The sequence below is a fragment of the Gavia stellata genome, chromosome 4 (genome assembly GCF_030936135.1).
Source record: "Gavia stellata isolate bGavSte3 chromosome 4, bGavSte3.hap2, whole genome shotgun sequence".
Lineage (NCBI taxonomy): Eukaryota > Metazoa > Chordata > Aves > Gaviiformes > Gaviidae > Gavia > Gavia stellata.
In genome coordinates this window covers 64318485-64336043 of record NC_082597.1, presented here as the reverse complement: position 1 = coordinate 64336043, position 17559 = coordinate 64318485, and the positions used below count along the sequence as shown (strand labels likewise).

General features: G+C 41.8%; 1 protein-coding gene across 1 annotated transcript in view; it reads left to right on the top strand.

Annotated features, from left to right (window-relative positions):
* The first annotated feature begins 229 nt into the window (after positions 1-229).
* Positions 230-17559, top strand: part of KDM7A (lysine demethylase 7A) — a 67008-nt gene continuing 49678 nt past the window's right edge. Inside the window, exon 1 of the mRNA XM_059816803.1 lies at positions 230-345. Coding sequence (XP_059672786.1) covers positions 230-345 — 116 coding nt within the window. The remainder of the gene's footprint in view (positions 346-17559) is intronic.

The window sequence follows — 17559 nt, the reverse complement described above, 5'->3', positions numbered from 1 at the left end:
TCCCCCCCCTCCTCCCGCCTCCGCGGGGGCCGGGTGACGCACGTGCGCGCGCCCCCGCGCGCTGTTGTTCGCTCGCTCCCGCGCCGCCTGCCCGTGCCTGCCTGCCGGCAGCGGGGCGCGCGCGGCGTGTGGGGCTGGCACGCGCGCTGTTGTTATTGGTGCCGCCGGCCGCGGCGGAGGGAGGGGGAGGAGGAGCGGGCGGGCGCCTCAGTCAGTGAGTTCTTTAAAGATGGCCGGAGCGGCGGCGGCCGCCGCGACCCCCGTGTACTGCGTGTGCCGGGAGCCCTACGACGTGAGCCGCTTCATGATCGAGTGCGACATCTGCAAGGACTGGTTCCACGGCAGGTAGGCGCCGGGCGCCGCGCGGGGCCGGGCGGCGCGGGGGTGGAACCGCCGGGTCGGCCGGGCACCGGGCATAGGCGGTGGCAGTCGCCACCCCTCACACTCCCCCCCCCCCCGCCCCCCCCCCGTAACGGCCGGGGGGACAATGGCTGCGCGGCGGCGGCACGGGGGGGAACGGGCTCCTCTCCGCTCCGGCTCCCCCCCGCGGCGGTGGCAGCGGCCGGTGCCGGCGAGGGCTGCCGTCCCTGGGCACATGGGTCCTCGCTTGCGAGGGGGCGGCCGGGCGGGGGGGGGCCGGTTATGAAAGAGCAACAGATGCGGGGCTTCCGGGCCGGCGGTTTCGCTGGCGGGGCCGGCGCCACCCTGAAGTTGAGCTGGCTTTGGGGAGGCGTCGTGTCGTCCCCTCGCCCCGCTCCCCCGGGGGGTCTCTCCCGGGACAGGGCGGACTCTTCGCGGAGGAGTGCGGAGGGGGCACCGCGCGGGGTGCCGGGGCTCTCCCCCGGCGGGGCTCGGGCTCCTGGGTCGCCGTGCGTTTTGTTTGGGGTGGGCGGCTGGCGGAGGGCGGCGGGGGGTCGCCCCGCTCCTCTCGCCGCTTTGACGTTTCCAGCCCGGTCCCGAGCGGCCGCCGCCGACTCGCCTGTGTTTCGCGAGCCGAGCGTGTGAATAATAAAGGCCCGGCGGCAGCCTCCGGGCTGCGAGCAGGAGTCGGTGGCGGTGGGGATTCACGGGCAGTTAAACAAAGGAGCAAGTTGGGGGCCCGCGGCTGAAGCGGCTCGGCCGGGCTGGGACCGCGGGGCTCCGAGTGGCCGCCCCCATTATGTGGGGAGCCCCGGCGCCGGCGTGCGGGCCGGGGAGCTGGCGGCGGTGTAGGAAGTGCCGTGTGATTGACAGCAGGACATTTAAATACCCCCCGTGTAACAAAAACAGGCTCCCGGCGTCGCCGGCGAGACAGCCGCCTCGCCCTCTGCCGGCGCGGGGCGGCAGAGCCCGGCCGGGCCGAGCGGAGCCGAGCCGGCCGCAGGCAGGGCTCCGGCTCCGGCGGCCCCCGGCGCCCGAAGTTGCCCGCAAAGCCGTGACCGCGCCGGGGATTTGCACCTCGGCGGCGCAGCCGGCCGCTGAACAAAGCGGTGCGCCGGGCAGGGCTTCCCGTCGGGGAGAGGTGTCGTGCGGCAGCGCGCCGGTGGTCCGGCCGCGCTCCTGGGCTTGCCTTTCATCTCTTGCGCTCAGCGCTTGCAGCAGAGAAACGATGGTTGTGTGGGTTTTTATTTTTCTTTTTTTCCTTTTTTCTTTCTTCCCCTCAACGGCAAAAGGAAAAACGCTGCCTAAAAGTAGGTTGCATATCTAGGCGTTACCTAACAGTCATTATTACACATGGGTGTTTTCTTGCACGTTTTAGGATGAAAGGAACGCTTTCAGTGTTTCGGATGTTGACTTGAACATACATTGAGTTGATACGCTCTTTGTACATGGGTTTCCCTCGACTCAAATCACAGTGTAATCGAAACTATGAAGAGGGCTTTGTAAACTGTAAAGACTGGCAAAGCAGCATTGTCACACCTTTAGAAACGACCCCTCGTTAGTATTTTTAACTAGACTACTACTACTCTTGCCAGTACTGTTGTTTGAAGCTAGATGCACAACAGCTTTTTTGGATTACTGGAGCTTGATACAAGTTTGTCAGAACTTGGTCACTGCTTGTAGTAAAGGTGCAGACATCGTCTGAAGGTCTTTGTACCGTTACAGGTTCTCTCTCTCACAAGTATTTTTCTGTGTTTGTGTGTTGCTCTTTCAGCCTGTCTTGGCGATTGTGCAGTTTACATGCAGGCTTAACTTAAATGCCAGTCTTGTGCGCTAATATTAGTAGGGTACAAGTGAACTAATTTCTGAAATTGTCACGAGGAGGAAAGTATCAACTGTCTGATTCAAAGGTATGACAGACCACTCTGTAGCCTTCTCAGATCTTGATCTGCGGAAAAATCCACAGTGGTTTCTGTGCTTGAGCTTTGTCAAGCAATTGGTAGAAAAACTGTGCCAGCACTGAACTGCTTTGACAGTCTGAAACCCGAAGTGTGGGAAATAAGCAAGCCCGCAGGAGCTGGCAACAGCCATGTTGCTCTGGGATTTAGTTGCATGCTCACCCAGTCTCGTGACTTAAGGGACAGGATCGTGGGAGACCGTTGTCCTCGCCCGGCTGTGGTCTGCTCTGGGAGGGCCCTTCCTCTTGGTCTAAGAGTATCTGAAGACTCTTACATAGCTTGTGAAGGAAAATACGCACTCTCAAATCTTGACATTTTTGGTGAGCTTCTTGGTTTCATGCTTTCTTGATTCCCCACCACCCCACCCCCTCTCCAGCCTGTGGAATGGGATTGGTGTGACTTCATATTAAGAAACATACAAACCCCATGGTTACTTAAGGCTGTAGTGCGCTAGCATGTCATGTAGCACATCTCATTGGATTATGGATTCTTTGCTGCCTTCCTATGTTTAGTTAAGAGAGTGCCTTAGCAATACCCTGGAGGCAGTACAAAGTCTGTTCTGACAGATTGGCACTAGTCCCTTTAAATTTTATGTGATTTTTTTTCTGGGTGTTCTTGCACTACCTGTCGTCAAATGACTGTAGGTTGGTTTGCTATCAATATATTGTCAACATTAGTATTATCAAATATGTGTTTTATTGCTTCTGGCAAATATTTGTGTAAAAGCAAATATTTTGATATGCCTTACAAGGTTGTGAACCTACATTCTGGGTTTTAGTTACTCTATGACTGGGCCTAACATCCGGCCGCAAGCTTGTGTAATTACCTCTTGCTGAACAAAAGAGTGTAATGTCTGTGTGTCTATGCGTGTCTGTGTGGTGTTCTAGGCTTCATCACTTTCTTTAATGGCTTGCAAGAGTGGAGAGACTACAGAGAGTGAGATGTGACAAACTGTCAAATCTTTCAGATGAAAAATCCATTTATATTTTAGGTAGTTCCTGTATTTTCCTGGTCTTTTTATTTTCTTTAAATGAAAATGTCACATTAAGGTCCTTCCCCCTTTCTGGCTTGTCTAGAATATACTCCAGCCAGAATGCAGCAGAAAAACTCCTTTATGCTGCTCTAAGTGTTCAACTTTTTCCTGAATCTGTTCAGTAGCTCTTGACACCTATTTAGGTTCTTGGCTTCATCTTCAAATGGTATGTATCATAGCATGATACTTCTCGTTCTGTCGGTCTCCGTTTTTTGATGCTCTACCTCAGTTACTAGGTTAGCTACATACTGTCATCTCTTCTTGCTTGTGTTTTTTACTGTGATATATGTACAGAATATCTTTTCTTAGCCGATCTTGCAGTCAGTTCTGTGCTTGGAATATGTTTGTGGAGTTTGCAGAAATCCTGTTGTCATCTTTGAAATCTTTGTCCTTTTTTCTGTCCATGATACATGCACTCGACTAGATTTATGTGCATTGCATAGCTGTCACTTACTCTTGTAGGCTAGATTTCAGACAGGTTGGAACAAACTTAGTTTAAGCATATAATTCAGTTTTTGTCTGTACAACATAATGTTGTCTGTAATGGTTCAGGAGTAAATGATTGTAGAGTTAGCTTTTTAAGGCTGTTTGCTTTGTAAAGGTGCACTGGTACTGTACTGGTTGTAAGGGAGCATGGAGAAGTCAGTCAAACTGAGAATTAAAAATGCAGGTGCCCCTATGAAGTTTTCTGTGTAGCACTTTTCCAAGGGATGTTTTGTTTGTCAACAAACATAGAGTGGACTTCTAGCATGTCTCAATGACAAATAGGGTAAGGCCAAAGGTGTGAATGCCAGTTATAGTAGTGGTCTCTGCCTTTTAGAATGCCTGTAACCTTTTAATTTTTTTATGTTAAAAAAAGATTTATCTTAAAAAAAGATTATAAAAAAAGATCTTTTTTTAAACAAAGGAAATGTTTTATTCTTCAAAGCCAGAGCAGTAGGGAATAGGAAAGGAAAGCATCCTTTTTTGTTCAAAATTAGTAGTTTTTCCTAAAATTTCATAATGGTGTCAACTTTGGTGTCTCGCCCTCAAGGAGAAGAAAGAAAGAAAACAGCCTATCTAGCTTTGCTCAGCTTGCGTCTTTGGTATTTTGTGTAAATGCAACTTAAATTTAGAAGCCATAAATCCTTTTTCTTTTATAAATTTTTTACGTTTACAGAAATCCGCATTTCATTTGAGCAGGTTAGAGGTCACTAAAGGAAATACAGCACTAATCTGTATGTAATGTAAACATGTATGTACTTCTGTTGCAAAGCAAAACTCAGTTGATTACAGTTACATGGAAGGGTTTTTAAATTGATAGCTCTTGCTTTCAGGATTAATTCTGTATTCTGTATAGCCTTCTTGAAAGAATTAACTTTTTCTCCCTTTCCTAGAGCAGTTCATTGATGGTATATAGAACTTTGCCATTGAGTGTTTGCTGTTTTTTACAGCTTTGTCAGTATTAAAAAAACACATTTAATAACATAATTTGAAAAGCAAGGTGATTCATATACATTTTGAGGATGATTATTTAAATTGCAGATGACTTGAGGCTTTTTTCTGAAATGGAAGAAAACTTCAGCACCCAAATCACATCTGAGCTAAGTTCACGTAGAACATAGTTTTTATGATATTGTATAGATTTGAGCATATCTTCATTTGATCTTTGAAGAAACATAAAATTTCTCAACCACTCCTTAATCTGATCTCAGTTTCAAAATCAAGGTTCCCTGTTGCAGCTGTTCAGTTACATGGTCCAGATTCCTCTTAATGAACTGGTTTGTACCCTGAAGGCAGGCTTTCTCCTTAAGAAAAGAAGGAAATGTACATGCCATAGCGACTACTTTTCCTGAATTGGTTCTTTGTTTTGGAGCTTTATATATGAGGTTCTGCACGATGGGCTTCGCCAACTCTTTGCTGCTGAAAGAGGCTGTCCCACTCCTGGCTGCGTGCTGGTATAATTTCTCTTTTGCTGGTTCAGTGCTTGTCTGATTGTTTGGTAAGTCAACTCTGCTCAGAAAACTGACAAAACCCATTCTTTTGCTGGGTTAGCTTTTTGTTGGGTTACTGAGCTGAACAGGCTTATCAAGGGCTAGGCTCATAAGCCTCAGACTGTTGCAAAACACTGGTGAGGACTGTGTTGCTGGAGGACATGATAGTGGGTGGGAAAAGACAGGGGAGTTGCCCATTTTTCTTCCTCGCTGCCCACTTTGGCATCAGTGGCTCACCCAGTTTTGTGGAACCTTGTTTTTGTGTCTTAGTCACCATATGTGATTCTGCTTTGAATCTGATGGCCTTGGCCCAGACCCATCTGCTCATCTAGTGGGGTCCATAGCAAGCAAGGCATTTCCAGTGCAGCTGCAGCATTGCAACCCCAGAGCATCATCTGTCTGCAGAGACAGGTGAAGCTCCTGTGTCTGTCTTAGAGGGGCTTAAGAGGACAAGGTATGGTGATGCTCACCTTGAGAAATGTGGAGACTGCAAAGAGAGGCTGTTACAAATGCCTTCTGGTGCAGACCTTCTGTTTACAGAAAATTAAGGCCTTGTAATTATAAACATTCAGGGGCCTGAACTGAATCAACAAATCATTGCCTGGTCACTAGAGCTTTGGTCTGGCCCTAGAGGCTCTTGAGCTGACTTTCTGGCTTTTGTAATGTATAAGCCTTAAATTCTTCCTGTGGCAACTGGGTGTATGTTAGGGAAGTGTTTTAGACCTCAAGGGAAGGTTAATGTGTTTGTTAACCTTACTTTTCTTTGGTTTAGCCTTGTTTCCTCAGTGGTAAGGTGGAAGTCTCAGCTTAAGTCCAATGAGCTGTGTCCTCTGCCAAAGACTTAAGTGACTTCAAGTGAACTCAGTTCTTCTAACAATACAAAAGCTGAAACAGTTTTGGTTAAACTGAGAAGAAACTAGTAATAATAAGGATGCCAGACTAGCACTTGTGTAATTGGATGTCTGTTTTCAATCCTTTTATATTCTTCATTTTTTCCCTCTTGGTTCCCATCTGTGAAGTGGGAAGACTTATTAATATATATATTAAAGTAGATGTAGTCTACCATAATAAGCACTGTAGAGTAGTAAATATTCAAATTTCTTCAATTTTTGAAACTGTGTAATAACATGTAGAATTATATGTACAAGTTTTTTTTCTTTACAGTTTTCTTGAAAAACTGGCTTTATTTGAAGTATGTATACTTTGAAAGTTAACGCTTCTTTCCTTTAGATCTGTAATCTGGTAAATTTTTTCATTTGATGTTCTGGAATAAAACATAGTAGATGTTTTAGAATATGCATTCCAACATAATAACTAGGACAAGGGAAAAAAAAAAGTCTTGTCCTATAAAGATCTGTAAGAGAACTGAAGGATACACAATTCAGCTTTTTTAATTAGAATTGCAACAAGATTCTAGTGAGTTTCTAAACAATTGTTAAATGCTTATATTTCTAATTTCTAAAGTACAAATTAATTATTGCCTATTCAATGTTACTTAAAAGATAGGAAGGTTCAGAATTAGTGATTTAAACACTACCTTTCATTGTTTGTAATGTTATAGTTGATCTATATCAATATTTTTGGTATCAATGTTTTTTCTTTGGCCATTCTTGACCGTGCAAACAAAGGTACTTGAAGTGTTTATGTGTGATTTAAATGACTAATAGTGAATTTTTTATTAGCTAGTTAATTTATGATTTTATGTTCCAAAATGTCATTTGTTGATGCTTACATAGCACTTTAGTATCTTCCTTTCCTTTTGTTCTGCTTCATACATGCTTGATTTGGCTGAAGAATTAAAATGTTTTCAGAAAGCTCTGTTTTGTGACTTCTGTATCTATAAACTACAGAGGTAAGAGAAGTCTGGGTAGGGGGCTGCTGCTTGGTACACTTAATTTCTGTATATACCTGCTAGGTGCTACAGTGCAGAGTGTGAAATATATTCCTTTTATTTTTTAAACTTATCTTGATCTGTTTATAATGCTGAGTTGGATTATGACAACACAATGGCAATGAAATAGATTAAGCATTACAGCGGAGTATCACACTGTTAACTGCCAGTGGGCAAAATCACATTAATTCTGTTTTCATTCTTCATTTGTGGTTTCTAGCTTTTTTGTGGACAGTTTTCATATTCATTAGCAGATTTCTTATGCTCAGTGCAGTTTTCCTTGCACTTTCTATATCATCTTTTGAAAGATCATGCGATACAGTGTCTCCATTCTGTTTACTTGACGGTTTGCACAAGTTGAAGATGAACTTATACTCTTCATGTAAATATTTGTACTTTCCCTACATAATTTTAAAATAAAAAAACATTGTCTCAAAACAATTCTGAGTAATCAGTAAAGATGTTCGTAGGTACAATGTGCATGCTTAAAAATAGAAAAATGCTCAAGTTTTACATATGTCTCATTGCTGAAGTACGAAAATTCTATTAACAACAGTGCTATTGCTTTATTAGCAATGTAGGAGAGATATTTTAGTGAAATATATAGCTTTTAAAATAGCTAAGCTATTTTTCATTTGTCAGTCCTTTCTAATGTAACATTAGCTCATGAATACACAGAACTAACAATCTATAGAGCATGAATAGTCTTGAGATGTCTGCTATATGGTGGTAATGTGGATTTATGTGGCTAGTTTAATCTCCTCAGGTCAATTCTGCTTTTGAATGGAATTAATATTTAATACTGTTTTCTCCATTACTTCAGCATTAACTAAAGTAGACTTTAAAACTCATCTTTCTTTTTGAAAATACTGAGTTCATTGTTGCTCAAGCAGGCATAAATGCTGCTGTTTGCTACAAAAGCAAGAAAGCTTTTTTAAAAACCCTCCCACATCATTCTGTCTTAAAAGCCAACTGGAGTGAGGATGACTGTTCTAAATTTTTAATATATTGTGGTATGAAGTCTATTTATTTTCATTTGAACCTGTCAGCTGACATTGCAGCTAGCCTGGGAAATTCATTTCATAAATTTAATTGTGTTTGTTCCATTTACATTAAAGCTTTATTCACTTAAAGGCTCTTAAAGCACTATTCATGAAAATGAGTGCAAGGAAAGGTGACTTTTTGAGAAATGAAGTCTTTGATACAGGATTAGGATGTAGTATTGATCTGATCTGTCATTCTTACCAGTTACCAGGCAGTATTTTCTGAACAGACTGACATTTTCCTTTTGAGATATTGATGTTTGAGGGCCAATAAAGAAAGGCCAAATCGGGTGAATGGAGAGCAACCAAAGAAACTGCTATGTCTTATTACCCAATAGTGCTTGTTAAAGTTCTGGTTGGCTTGCCCAAGGTACAGATTTTTAGTTTTGTTTCAATATCAAGAATATTTGGACATTTTCCCTAAAGGATTATATCATGCTGTTGACTTGCAAAACTCAGTGTCAAGAATAAGTGGAAGTGAAATGAGGCACTGCAACTTAACGTATGGCTTTCAGGGGTACTGATGGGCAGATCTGTCAGCTGCCAAGTACGGGGTGGTCTAGGAACAGTACCAACAGCAAGATAGCCATGCTAATGTCACATGGTGCCCAGTCAAATGTTACCAGCCTACCTCTCAGGATAGTGTTTTCCCTTTTTATTTCATGATGGTGTGCTGCGTTGACACGGCACAGCCTCAAGCCCAAACATGCTGTCCTAGGCATTTCTCTGTGCTCTATTGCTTATGTAGGACCAAAAGCATGTTAACAAAAATGGTGTACACATGTAGTCTGTTAAATCTCACGTTAAGTTCTGATTACAGTATTTGTCTGCCTGGAGGATACATCAATGTGATGCCAAGGTGAGCAGCAACTTGCCGCCTCTGATGCTGTGCCCTCCTATGTGAATTGCTAGGACCTCTGGGGGCATCACTTTGAATCTCTTAACGGTGCAGGAAAATGTGCTGCTCTGATGTAATGAATATAGGAGTAGTAGTATAGAATACTGTTCTTACTCTTGCGAAGAATGAACGGGGTAGCTGTACTATTGAGTGATTGGACTAGCATCCTTGCTGAAAAGCATCTTACTTAACTGAGTGAAAGCATATGCCTTGGCTGTAGCTTATACTTCCAGCATGGTCAGCTGGCTTGTGCTTGAAGCATCATGAAACTCCAGTAAGAAGGATTCAGGTATGAACTACAGTTAGGAGTATCATTTGAGTAGATCAGAATTTTCTGAAATGAAGATGTAACTTTTAAGTGCTGCTGCAAATGTTACTTTTGGCTTTTGGAATTTGCCCTTACCAGTAAAATATAATTTTGTTTTGTTTTTTGGACTCGATGTCTTGGCTAGCATCGCCAAATGAGAACACAGTGTGCATTCTATTTCCTGGCCCTTATTTGAGTGTGGAAATGACTTTATTGGCTAATGAAAAAACCACAAACCCTCCACTTCATAGAATAATAAACTTTTTACTCCTAGTTAGTTCTGGTACTGGACACTGAATAAACTTATACTATAAGAGAGGTCAAAATCTTGTATATTGGTGAAAGGAAGGTATCACTGTTGGTGATGGTACTTGACCTGTTAATGTGAGGTGCCATTACCTGCTTCTTACGAAGATGCCTCACATAAAAGTGTTTTTTTTTCCCAAAAGTGGTTTACTTACAATAAGGAACAGATCGGAGATCTCTACAATGCTGTTTGTTTATTGCTCATTAGTGCTCTTGTGCCTTTTTTCTTCCCCCCAGCACGTGAATGTCAATGCATGTCTCCACCTTAATTGGCTGAATCTTTGTCTTTCATAGGGTAGCACTGCATCTAATTCCCTTTTTTCTTTGATGCTACACACAGTCTTAAAGAGCAATGTTAATGTGGGGGGACAATGACAGGAAAATGAGACAGAATCATGATAAAGTAGTAAAACATGGGAAAGTAAAGCGTTAGCCTTTACGTTTGGTCAGATGATCACAGAAATGATTTTGAGCTAACATCTTGTTTGTCTGGACTAAATATAGATGAAACAGGCACTGGTACATTTACGTCATGTATTTAAAAGTGAATTGCAATGCATTCCTTGCTGCTCTTGCTGCATGTGTGCTGGGAATGGCAGTGAATGCATGCCTGCAGTATGTGATGTCAGTTCCCAATGCAAACTACATGGAAAATTCCCAGGGAGTTGCTTGTGGACCATATAGCAGCTAGAAGCAGGAAGGTCTCTATCTGCAGTTTTCTACACCATCCCAGGGCAACACTAGTAAAATACAATATGCTTTTTATAACACATGATATTAGTAAGTGTTTTGAATAGTCTGTTTTTCTGTTGTATTTTTTGTACAGCTAATGGGGAATTTGGAGACAGAAGTAGAAGGTCAGTATGTTTTATATACTGGATTGTTGATTAACACGGTACAGTAAAATTCTGTTTTTTATAATGCCAACCTGAGGAAGCTGGACAAGTCTCTTTCCAGTGTGAATGTATGCCTTGCTCCGAGCCTCTGAGAAATTCATTTCTATGAAGTTTGTGCACCATGATACTTTGGAACAAGGTTTTTGTTAGGAAATGTTCTCTATCCCTTAATACGCTTGCCAGCATCATGTATAACCTCATATGTCTTTGGAAGAAAAACTGTAAATCTCTAAGTGATTGTTGTTGGAAACTTACTGACTATATTTGAAACTTACTGACTATATGCTGAGGGGCTGGGAAGTAAAGCAGGTACTTCCTTTTCAAACTCTGTACCAGACATGAAGAAACCTGTAACTGAATGGGACTTCTGCTTTTCAGGTGTCTGAAAAATCACAACTGAGATTAGGAGATTTTTCTGTTCTCATGGGGTATCTACAAAGGGAGTAAGCAGCATAGTGAAGAAGAGACAGTCTTCTAGGTGAAAAGCCGGATGGAGAGAGCATAGGAAAGTGAAGACAGTGCAGAAGGAAACGGATAACATAACAGAGAATACTTGGAGAATATTAACTTGTTCTGCAAGACTCTCGAGTTTTAAATTTGAACATTGATTTGTGAGTGAAAAAAGCCTGTGTGCTAAAATATCCGCTGCAATGACCAATTGCTCTGAAGTAAAGTATGGAAGATCCGTGTTCTAATGCAGCCAGTAGGCTTGCTGATGCTCATACAGATGCATGGTTGAGTTTTTGATTTAATGGAAAGTACTTTACGGTGTGCAGAAAATAAGTGATGATAGCATTAATTTAAATTTAAAATGTAGCTTTCTGTATCTTTCTCTGAATGGAATCTAACCTGAATCAGCTGCAACAAGTGAAATTTTAATTCTTGTATTTCCTGAAGATAAGTACACAGTTTGAGGTTGTGTTATGTAACTCTACGGTTTGAACTGCTAAAAGTAAAAACTGTCTTTCTAAAGAAAGCTGACTCTAGGTGTATTTAAATTGATGTACTACAAATTATATTGTAAGGTTGGCAAATTGTCACTATTCAAATAGCTTGATTATTTTTTCTTAGAATTTTTAGTTTTACTTAGTTTCATAGCCAGTGCTATGTAATGCAAACAAACTCATAAATAAACTTTTCTTCTGTAATTGCATTGTAAGAAAATGGCTTAATACTTCCCATTCACTGAATTACTGAACTCATTAAAGGCTCCTCAGAGATCATTGACCTCTGAACCTTTATCTAGGAAACACTTGTTGTAAAGGATTGGGTTTGTTCTCACATGAAGTATTTACTACATTTTTCTAATTATTAAAGAAAAACCTTTTTGGCACTTTCAGATTATTTTAGCAGAGCTCATAAAGAAAAGCAAAACATTACTATCACCTTCAAACCAGAAAAGCAACAACTCTTAAGTGTTACTTGTAGTCCAAAAAGTCTGGCAGGTATGAGTCAGGTTTTAGGCAAATGTAAAGTCCTTACCAGTTCCTGAAATAGTCAGAGAAATGGACAGTTGTGCCTTTTTTTTTAAAGAAAAACAGGTGCATTCATAGTCAGGGGATAGACTGTTGTGTACTTGTAGGAAGCACTATTAAATCAGAAGACTAAGAAAAAGTATTAGTATGTCTTAAGACCTGCAAAAGGTTGTGCTGTAATGCACGCTCACTGTATGTATTTATTCATTAATGTCAGGAACAGGGACCAGAACTCAAGATAATCTTGTCAATGTCTGAGTGCCCTAACCCGAAGATTATGTTTGGGTCATATTACATTCTGTTTTGGGCCCATAATTCCTGGGTTCTTTTCTGCAGAGTAAGAGGCCCTAAGTGGGGGAGATAGAGTATCTTTACATAAAAAGTAACCTGGAGATGAACATTCCCTTGAGATGTGTGGGCTTGAACTCCCACAACCTGAATAAGCACTGCTGCCATCTCACAGAGAAAAACAAAATAGCTTCTCCCTTCCCCAGTCCCAAGATATAACTGTTTTTTAGTGCCTGGTACTTTGAAAGTTTGGCAGCTGTGCTTGCCTTCTGGCTTAGATGCCAGGGAATGTGGCATATGCTGTCTGGGTGCGCTGGGCGAGCAGAACAGATGGTGCTTTTAGAATTTTCAGGTCAAGTGGTGAGGTGCCAGGTGAGTGTAGGTGCCTCTGTGGTTAGCTGTCCTCCTGAATTTAGGTAGGCTTTAGGGGCCAGCATCCTTATTTGAATATTGCCCTCGTACCCTTATATAGATGTATCCTTTTTTTGTGTTCTTGCCATTTCTGCCTCATTCTTCTCTACTCTGGATTTGAAAGTAGTTGTTCCTTACAACTGTTCATTCCAAGGCTGCATTCTGTTTTACTTGCTGTTTTAATTAATCCACTTAGTATCAACTGATGTGGAACAAAAGTCCTGTGGTAGCCTTACTTTTGGTTTAAACCAGATTTATAGCAGTGTAGTAATAGACCCAAATTAATCTAGAAAATTTTGATTTAGTAAATAACTTTCACTGAACCACTGAGGTTGGAAGGGATCTCTTAAAGATCATCTAGTCCACCCCACCCTGCTCAGGCAGGGTCATCTAGAGCAGGCTGCTCAGAACCGTGTCCAGTTGGGTACTGAATATCTCCACAACCGGAGACTCTGCAACCTCTCTGGGCAATCTCTTCCAATGTTTGATCAATCTAGCAGCTAAAAAATAAATACATAATTTTTCTTCCTCGTGTTCAGATGGAATTTCATATGCTTTAATCTGTGGCCGTTGCCTTTTGTCCTGTCACTGGGCACTACTGAGAAGTCTGTCACCTTTCCCGTCCCATCAGGGGAATTTATACATATTGATAAGATCCCCCTGCACTTTCCCTTCTTCAGGCTGACGGATTGCGGCTCTCTCAGCCTCTCCTCATCTAAAGGATGCTTTAGTCCCTTAATCATCTGAGTGGCATTCAGCTGGACTCGCTCCAGTATGTCCATGTCCTTTCTGGGGATCCCAGAACTGGACCCAGCATGCCAGGTGTGGTCTCACCAGTGCTGACTAGAGGGGAAAGATCACCTCCCTCTACCTTTTGGCAGTGCTTTTCCTAGTGCAGCCCAGGAGGCTGTTGGCCACCTTTGCCACCAGGTTGCATTGCTGGGTAACGAACAGCTTGTTGTCCACCAGGACTACAAGGTCCTTCTCTTGCAGTGCTGCATTCCAGCCGGTTGGCCTCCGGTGTGTAATGGTGCAGATACCCTTGCAGACAAAGCCTAAGACCTGTAATAATGTCTACTTCCACTCTTGAATCGCAAAGACATAATTTACTTAGTTATATCAAAACATTTTCATATAATCACTTCTTGTAGTATTGACACCCAAAATAAAACACTTGGATCTGTTGCTGTTTGGCAGACTTCCTGTCTTCTCTCATAGAAACAATTAAGTGAAATTTTAGTCAGAAATTTTCTCCTGAAGAATTAATTTTGTTTTTCACAATAAGTGAACCATAACGTCTCCTGTATTTTTTACAGGAATGGTAAATGTCTGTGCTCATTTTCAGGGGACCTTCTGCAGTAGGTCGTCTGCTTCCCGCTTCATACTTTTCTTGTGCATTTCTTTGAGCTTTCGTGTTCAAATGTTATTGGTGTTTTGCCCACTGTGAAGAAGGTATTCTATTCTAAGAGCTATATATGCATACACTAGAGTGATACATAGATAAAATACTTTTTTCCCCCATCTAAAAGCTGTGGAGCTGAGTAGCACAGGCTGTGAAGTAAAGATTACCTCCAAAAGTGATTGTGTGTAAAATCTAGAATAAAAGATGTGGATTTGTGCTTTTGCAACTAATTTAAATGACTCTAGATAGCTTACGATAGAGTAAACCTGGTTTCAGTAACCTGTATCTGAACTTTTTAGAGCTTTAGATAAAAAACAGTACCTCAGTTTATACCCAGAATAAAAATAATTGATGCAGATAAAATTCAGTCTTAGTGCTGATGCAACTCAACCCCCAAACTCTGTTTAGCTTTGTTCTGCACTATTTGAAATTTCCACATGTTCTGAAAATTACTGTGCTTCATTAATTTCTTCTGAATAGGATTGAACAGTTAGATTTCTGTAGATGGAATAATGTGTAAAAGTAACTTCTTGATACGTTATGGACTGCATGGATGCAGTTTTGGCCAGTATGCCCCTCTGGACCTCTATAAGCAGCTGAGAATCGAATAAAGATCTCTAAATTATGGGCATTATCTAGTTGATTGAAGGAGTTTCTATTTACTGCTCTGCCAGCCAGCCAATATAACATCTGATATTTAAACTCATTATCTGTGTATCTGAAACAGTTTGCTTGTATCATAGCTTAAATAGAAGTTAATGTAATCAGCTACTCCATCTGCATTTGAAATGAGGATGGTGAGCTAGAGTTGATGAGCCAGTTTGCTCTTGGATTTCTTCAAAAATGAAGTGTCTGTCTCTACTTGCTATTGACTGCAAGTCTATTTGACTTATAAAAGTAAGGTATTTCAAAGCTATAGGAGCCAGCATGTATTATTTTATTTTGTGGTTGGAAGATGCAGAAACTATTCTGCTTACTAAAAAGCTTTTTAAAAAGTTCTTAGCAATGTCTGGAAAATATTGTAGGCTGGAGGGGGAATTACACAGTTGAGAAGCAGAGGAGTTTAAAAATTTTTAAAAATTTGCGTGGTGGGTTTTTTTTGTTTTTTTTTTTTTTTTTCCTTGAGGAAAACTATTTAATGAGTTGAATTTTGAAGGCAATAAAAGATTCATTTCAGGTGCAGCTGCAGAGACTCTGAATGCTACTGTGAGTGTTAAGGTTACTTAGTAGGAGGTTCCAGGAGGTCTTTTAAACCAATCTGGTTCAGAAATTTTTAAACCAGTTAGGTGATATACTGCATTCCGTGTAATGAGCCAGTTAAAAGGTGCGTAAAGCAGGCTGAAGCCAAGTTTGCTGTAGTCTGTAAAAGCAGCAGATCAGTCATATGGTAACCCAGGAATAAGGGATTTGCAGCAATGCAGCCTTAAGGTAGTGCTAATACTGGTTACTGGTGCTAGAACGTGGGCAACAGAAGAGGGTGTTGCCTATGGCTGTTAGCAGAAAGTCATATTATCAAATGATGCCTGACGTAATTGTCCAACGAAGGAGCACATTTAAAAACAATCATTAGCTTCCTGATCAATTCCCTCAGTCTAGGAAGCCATTGTGGGTTTGATACTGTTCACCTCCAGACCTTTTTTTAATCACTGTGCTTGAGAACAAGACAGATCTGATGGTGTCTACTGACAGTATTACTGAGGATGTTGAAAGCTTTACCAACTGTGTATTGCATAACATAACACAGTACTGATAGTATTTGTCATGCTTCATGATCTTTTTAAACAGCTCATCTTTATTAGGCAACTTGGTCTTTCTAAACAGCTCATCTTTATTAGGCAGCTGGAATAACCAGCTAGTACTCTCTCTGTAGGAGGCTGCAGTCCATGCATGACCTTTGTTGATGAGGAGCAGTCAACACTTCTAGCTGTTGAGAAGGAAATGGAATTGCTGAAGACGTACCAACAAATTCCCAAATGAATTAAAACCTGCTTTTGATATACAGTGCACATCACCTAAAAGAGGTGCTTGGCCTAATATCTAATATTGAAGAGATCTGTTTGTTAGATAAGAGTATTATATTAAATAGTATAATTTGTTTGTTCAGCTTGGAGAAGAGAAGGCTGAGGGGTGACCTCATCGTAGTCTACAACTTCCTCAAGGGAGGCAGCGGAGGGGGAGCTGCTGGTCTCCTCTCACTGGTGACCAGCGACAGGACATAAGGAAATGGGAACGCATGAGCTGCGTCAGAGGAAGTTCAGATTGGACATCAGGAAAAGGTTCTTCACTGAGAGGGTGGTCAGTCACTGGAACAGGCTTGCCAGAGAAGTGGTCACAGCACTGAGCCTGTCAGAGTTCAAGGAGTGTCTGGACAATGCCCTTAGTCATATGGTTTGGTTTTAGGTAGTCCTGTGAGGAGCAGGGAGTTGGACTCCATGATCCTTATGGGTCCCTTCCAACTTGAGATATTCTATGATATGATAAATATTTTCTTGTGAGACTTGGGTTTAGGTAATTCTGGAATTCAAGAACTGCTGTGAGTGAATATGCAAGAACCATTAGTGAGTTTTTTCTACTCAACCTCTAAAAAATAAACCCCAAACATTAAGTCTTGTTTCCCAACAGGCTTACGTAAAGTGGTATTTCTTTTATTAAGAGCAGGTAGATAACCTTCACACTTCAGAATGGCCATCATGTTTATCTCAAACAAGGAGGTGGGGATCTAGCTGAAAATTTGTCATTCTAATTTTGTCCTGCTTTATGGAAAGCCATGTTTGTGGTTTAGAAATGTGGCTTTCAAACTCTTTGGGTTACTTGTTTGTTTTTCTGATCTGTTATAGTTACTGCTGTACTTCAGTGAACTACTGGAAGGAGTGTTTTGTAGGCAAATAACATATTGGTAGTGGCATAAAGTCATACCTCTGCCTGGTACTTGCCTCAGCTACTCTTGGTAGCTGAAGCTACAGATAAACTGGTCTCAAGGAACTGGTGAAACTAAACACTTCATCAAAGAAAAACTGGGATATCCAAAGGTAGTCAGACTAAGACCATCTTAAATGCTGTGCTATCTAAAAAACGTTGCTTTACTTATGGCATCTAGTGCCAATATATGCATCTCTTGGACTTAGTAATGTCTTTTTCAATGTTGTGCAGGGTATATAATTAATTTCTAGGAAGTTTTTCAGATGCAGGGAGGGATGTTCCCTGCAGTCTAATTGGTAAGCTATTGGCAGTTTATCTATTAGGTTGGTGTAGTTCTGAGTATTAGAGGATAATGAGAGGGAAGTTCAATACTGACTGGGTCTAGCGACCTCCATTGCC